The sequence below is a fragment of the Diceros bicornis genome, chromosome 13 (assembly GCF_020826845.1).
Source record: "Diceros bicornis minor isolate mBicDic1 chromosome 13, mDicBic1.mat.cur, whole genome shotgun sequence".
Taxonomy (NCBI): domain Eukaryota; kingdom Metazoa; phylum Chordata; class Mammalia; order Perissodactyla; family Rhinocerotidae; genus Diceros; species Diceros bicornis.
In genome coordinates, this window is record NC_080752.1 from 20,477,092 (window position 1) to 20,483,387 (window position 6,296).

At 56.7% G+C, this 6,296-nt stretch overlaps 1 protein-coding gene across 1 annotated transcript; it reads right to left on the bottom strand.

The window, feature by feature from the left end:
- Window positions 1-1,880: 1,880 nt before the first annotated feature.
- JUN (Jun proto-oncogene, AP-1 transcription factor subunit) lies at window positions 1,881-3,851 on the bottom strand. Its single transcript, XM_058552540.1, has one exon. It carries the CDS (start codon window positions 3,635-3,637, stop codon window positions 2,633-2,635), a length of 1,005 nt encoding a protein of 334 aa, XP_058408523.1. The 5' UTR covers window positions 3,638-3,851; the 3' UTR covers window positions 1,881-2,632.
- Between the last annotated feature and the right edge of the window lie 2,445 nt (window positions 3,852-6,296).

The window sequence follows — 6,296 nt, forward strand, 5'->3', positions numbered from 1 at the left end:
GCACCATTTTCTCCAACTATGAGTGTTACCCAAAGAATAACTCATTGAATATCCATAATAAAATTAACCTTTGAGCGTCTACAAATAATTAGCAGATTTCCTGTCTCCAAAGTTTACAGGAAGTCATTGGTTAATTTCCTCTACCACAGTTGTTTTTTCTACCCCTTTGGTTAAAATGGTTAGAATTTCAGGGATATAGTTTAGAATGTTAGTCGAAACAAACAAGCGGGGGTTAGGGCTGAGTTTCAGGCTTTTTTGTTGACACTGAAGTCTAGAACAACCTGGGGAGTGGTGTGGCTTTCCTGGGCTGCACTGTTGTCTGGGCTTAGTCTACCTTTGCAGGTAATTAATTCCCCAGCCTGCTTATTTTTTCTAGTTGGCTCTTGTTTAGCTTCCACAGAGCCCCACCCCAAAGTGCTTTATTGTCCCTCTGCTGACTATTCCTACATATGGTCAAAATCAACTTACCTTCCGGGTTGCTGACATCGGCAAATTCACTGTTTGGCAAACTCTGTTCCGCTCCCAGTAACCCTTTGTTAAAGAAGTGTTATTTCAACGAGTGGATCTGACAGCTAACAAGCCTGCCCAGTCTCTTCCACTCCTGGACATCCTCCTAAGGAGAAATTCCTTGTCTTTGGATTTACAGCCATAGGCAGGATATTAGCACTCTCAGACCTGTTGGGTAGGAGAGCACTGCTAATGAGCAAAGAGCCCTGCCTCAATTAGTGGTTTGTGAAATATTCCTGGATATCAAATTGCTTTTGCTGCTTGATAATCACACCAGCTCTTGGGATGAAAAGCAACCAAGCAAAAATTGCTCCTTGTCGAATCCTGCCTTGTTGATCTCCTAGTTAAATCTGTGGAGAGAATGTAAGTTTGCCATTTCCCCAGTGCTAAGGTTTGATGTACACAGGTAATGATTGTGTTCATCATTTCTCTTGTGAATCTTTTCCATAGTATCTAGATTATCATCTTTTGAGAATGAGTCTATAACAATTACTTAAATAAGGTTGATTATTTTAGAAACAAATTAAGAAATAAACTACAGAAGGATCCAAAATGGTAAACTGCTATACTGGCAATTTGCCTAGCCATAGGTGTTTATTTCAGAGAGAGAGGGAGGGAGGGAGGGAGGGAGGGAGGGAGAGGGAGAGGGGGAGAGAGAGACTGAGAATATGAACTAATGAAACTGGGAGAATGTTTCATCCAGATTGCAATTTGTGTTGACTCTTTCTAAATTCTTTGCTTCTTAATTGCCAAGTAACTTCAGATGGCAGTAATGTTAACCCTAGCAACTGAAAATAAAAGCCTCAGTATAGAGTTTGGGAAGAAAAAAGTAGTGAGGGGAAAAAAATTCAAGATCTGTTATTGGTATTTGAATACGTTTATTGTGACAAGGATGCTGTTATAAATATTCATAAGCAAAGACCATCTTTTTTATCTAGGAATTGTTAAAGTGAAGAGTCCAAATTGGAAAGACACATCTTTTGTAAAACTCTGCCACCGTTCCTGCTTTGAAAATAAGAATCTATTGTTAAATTTCTAATGTCAAAAATGGTCACAGCACATGCCACATGATATAATCTTTAAAGTGTCTGACTCCCCAGCGGGCTGTCCCTCTCCACCACAACCTCCCTTCCCTCAGCCTCCTGAAACCACACTACCCTTTGTAAGCAGCTCTATATAGACGCTTGGGGGAGGGAAGAGTATAACTTGATAACAGCATTAGCTACAGTTATTTCTCAAGTCCAGTAGAGAATAGTTTTTACTGCTTGATAGTAAGAAGCACTGAGAGTGATTTTAATTGACATTCTTAACTCTTTCAACTCGGCCTAGATAGCTAATCTACAGATAATGCAGAAAAGAGGTTGGGGGAGGGGTACTTTTTCAATATTTTATTGTATTTTCTTAAATATCCTTTCTGGAATTTTCAGAAACAAAACATAAAAAAATTATATACTTTATTACAAATGGTAAACTCAGAGTGCTCCAAATCTCTTATTTACAAACAACACTGGGCAGGACACCCAAACAAACAAACATGAAATAACTTACAAAGGCATGAAGCTGTTTATTGACAGTAATCAGCTTTCATCAAATTAAAAAATATATATATGTACATACACAGTTAAGGAAGGCAGGCCAGAAAGAGTTCATTTGCAGGCTCAGCCTCGCTCTCACAAACCTCCCTCCCGCCCCCCACCCCCCTTTGTGTTCTTACGGAGTACTACAGAAGCAATCTACAGTCTCTATTGCGGTTTGTAACCCCCTCCCCCTCCCCCCTTTTAATACTGAATGAGATCGAATGTTAGGTCCATGCAGTTCTTGGTCAATGTTAAAGAGAAGTCTACCGTCTGTTCGCGCGGGGACAGCCCGTTCGCAAAGCGGGGTAGCCCGCAGGCGGCCGCTCCCTGGCTCCGCGCCAAGGGAGGGCGCGCCAAGTCCTTCCCACTCGTGCACACTGGGGGCGCCGTCAGGACGCAACCCAGTCCAACTTGGATACCCTTGGCTTTAGTCCTCGGACACTTCTTTTTTCTCTCTCTCTCTCTCTCGCAACTTGTCAAGTTCTCAAGTCTGTCTCGCTGTGTTATTGTTTTTTCTCCGTTGCCCCTCAGCCCCCGACAGTCTCTCCTCAAAACGTTTGCAACTGCTGCGTTAGCATGAGTTGGCACCCGCTGTTAACGTGGTTCATGACTTTCTGTTTAAGCTGTGCCACCTGTTCCCTGAGCATGTTAGCCGTGGACGCCAGCTCCGAGTTCTGCGCTTTCAAGGTTTTCACTTTTTCCTCCAGCCGGGCGATCCTCTCCAGCTTCCTTTTCCGGCACTTGGAGGCAGCGATGCGGTTCCTCATGCGCTTCCTCTCCGCCTTGATCCGCTCCTGGGACTCCATGTCGATGGGGGACAGGGGCGGCGTCTCGCCGGGCATCTCGGGCACCGTCTGCGGCTCCTCCTTCAGGGCCTGCAGCCGCGGGTGCTGCACGGGGATCTGCTGGGGCAGGTGGTGCGGCGGCTGCGGCGGCTGCTGCTGCGGCTGGGGCTGCGCGGGAAAGGCCAGGCCGGCCGCGCCGTAGGAGGGCGCCCCGCCGCCGCTGCTCAGCGCGCCCGGGTTGAAGTTGCTGAGGTTGGCGTAGACAGGCGGCTCGCTGTGCAGGCTGGCGCTGAAGCCGCCGCTGCCGCTGCCGCCCGCCACCGAAGCCACCGCGGGAGCCACCATGCCCGCCCCGCTGACCGGCTGCGCCGCCGAAGTGACGCTGGGCAGTGTGTTCTGGCTGTGCAGTTCGGCCAAGGCGCGCACGAAGCCCTCGGCGAAGCCCTCCTGCTCATCGGTCACATTCTTGGGGCACAGGAACTGGGTGGGAGTCGGCGTGGTGGTGATGTGCCCGTTGCTGGACTGGATTATCAGGCGCTCCAGCTCGGGCGACGCCAGCTTGAGAAGCCCCACGTCGGGCGAGGTGAGGAGGTCCGAGTTCTTGGCCCGGAGGTGCGGCTTCAGGCTGCCCACCGGGTCGGCCAGATTCAGGGTCATGCTCTGCTTCAGGATCTTGGGGTTACTGTAGCCGTAGGCGCCGCTCTCGGACTGGAGGAACGAGGCGTTGAGGGCATCGTCGTAGAAGGTCGTTTCCATCTTTGCAGTCATAGAACAGCCCGTCACTTCACGTAGGGTTAGTCTGGGCTGCGCGCAGAAGTTTCGGGGCCGCAACAGTGCGCTGGCAAGCGGGGACACCCGCGCCTCCCGGGCCTTGGGCGAGGAAAGTTTCTCTAGGAGCGCGCGCACCCGCCGGCCGCCCGCGCCGCTGCGCCCGCCTCCCCGCCTCGCTCCAGGGAACGCAGGGTGAAGACGCCGCCCGCACTCTCACTCGCCGGCTCGCGCGCGCTGCCCGCCTTTGAAAAGTCGCGGTCACTCACGGAGCGCGCTCCGGCGCAGCGGTGCCTCGGGCCCGCGGACGAACTCGCTGCCCGGCGACAGCGGCGCTCCTGGCGGCGCCGATCAGCGCGGACCCCGCAGCGGCCGGCCGGCGGCGGGTCTCCGCCGCCCAACTCCGACGACCGTGCCCTCCTCCGCTGCGAGGGGGAGGGGGCGCCCGGCAGCCGCGGCTCGCGCTCGTCCAAGTTCAGCAACCGGTGCGAGCGAGGCGGAGCGCGCGTCGCCCCTCTCTCCTTTCCGCCGCCGCGGCCGCTTCAGGCGGAGGAAAGCTTTGCAAAAGTTCGCTCCGGGACCCGGGGGCCACTTGTCCCCTGTCCTCCTGGCCAGGAAAGTTCTTTGCCGCTGCAGCCCCTCTCTGGACTTCCCGGGCGACAGTCGCCGCTCTCCGCGCTGTCAGCAGCGCCCAGGCAGCGGGGCTCTCCTCCTGGGGGCGGCTGGAGAAGGGGCTCTCTGGGCGCTCCCCAAAACACCAGCCCGGGAGCCACAGGCGCTAGCTCTGGGCAGTTGGTGAGGAAATGGAGAAGAAAGTGAGATGTGCGGGGCGGACTCCAGCGCCGTCCCGACTGCCCGTCTCGCCGAGTCCACGCACGCCACTCCCGCCGCCCTGGTTCAGCCACACTCAGTGCAACTCTGAGCCCTTAACCAGCCCCAGCTCAACACTTATCTGCTACCAGTCAACCCCTAAAAATAGCCCATGATGTCACCCCAAGGCCTTCCCATTGGCTCGCGTCGCTCTCAGGGGGGCGGGCCCGCCCGTCGCCATGGAGACCCCACCCTAGAAGATTCTTCTCTGGCCCGCGGAGGCTCACGGGATGAGGTAATGCTCCGCTGCCCTCCTACAGTTGGGCCCTTCTTTCTCCTCCTCCCCCTCCCCCTCCCGCCGGCTCGCGCCCTCTCCCCCCCTCCCCGGTGCCCCTCCCCCGGCGCGTCTTTCCCGGCCCGCCCGGTGCATTGTGGGCTGACGTCTTGGGGTTTGACTGACTGTGACGGTGGCTGCCGCGCGAGGGGCGGACGCGGCGCTCGCAGCCTCGGATGGAGGCGGGCTGAAGTTCAGGGCTCCGGGCGGGGGTGCCGGGGGTGCGGGGACCCGAAGGCTGGGGACGGGCCAGGTGTCGGGGCCCCGGTGTCACCCATGAGCACCTGGGCGCCGCGCGGGCCGGGAGGCTGAGGCCTGGGCCCGTCCCCCGCACTTCCGGGGCGGGAGCACGCCCTTAAGGGGTCTCTTCAGTCCCGGTGGGGATGGGCGCGAGAAGGCGGGCTCCCGTTCCGGGCGGCCTCGCGAGGGCGGCCCTGCGAGGGCGGACCCCCGCGTTGAGACGCTCGGGAGTTTGTCCCCCGGTCAAGTTCACGGGCGGCCGTCCGGCTGCGCCCGGGAGCCGGCGGTGTGCACGGCTCGAAACTGGGTGCCGGCGCAGTCCCGCCGCACCCCCGACTGCGGGGAGAGGGTGCGGGGTCGCGGCGTTGCCTCCAGAGCAGGCTTGTCATGGGGGTGGAATTAGGGGCACCTCTGCGTTCAGCTGGGAATGAGAGTTGAGGGAATCCGAAACTCGGGGAACCCCGGCGAGCATCTGCTCCCTTCCCCCGCACAGCGCGCACACACGCACACACACTCCTCACGCCCCGATTTGCTTCCGGGAAAACAACTCCGAGGGCGGCGGACGCCCGCCAGAGTCCCGCCGGGGCCGGGGTAGAACCAGGATTGAGAGTCTCCCCGTTCCGGCCCGGAGGTGGGCCCGTATGCTGTGTAGCCTCTAGGATGCGCTAGACACATGGAAGTGGTTCCTCTTCTGTGCTTTTTACTTTATCCTCCCCCACCCCGTACCCCATAGGGACAGAAGTGTATAGTGGAAAGCATCCCGAGGCCGGGAGTCGTGGATTCTGTCGCGGCCCGCGCTGCCACGGTGTGAAGGGAGCAAATCCCCGAACTTCTGGGAGCTTCAGTTCCTTCCTCTGCCGGGGGGCCGGTGAGCTCCACCTCACTGGGCTGAGCTAGTGTAGTATCGCCTCCCGGGCTAGCCGGTGGTCCACAGACCGCCCCTTCCCTGCCCGCCCTCGGAGTTTCCCAGAGCCTCAGTGGAATGCCAGGACGTGCGAGTGTGATCTGGAAGGACCAGGTGTACTTCCTCCTGGGAGGAGGAAAGGGGCAGAAGTCAGCTCTTTCCTGGGCTTTCCGTCGAGGACTGCGGCTTGAAGCTGGACTTGGAGCAGCTTACGTCCTTAAGTTCTAGTGCTGCTTTTCCGCTTCAGAACGTGGGGCAATCCTTGGATTCATAGCCGCAAGCCTTAAGGTGTTTGTGGCTTTGAGAGTTGAGAATCAGCAGCCCTACAGCAGCAGCAGCGTCAGGGAAGTCTTGAGCACTTTTCTTCACTC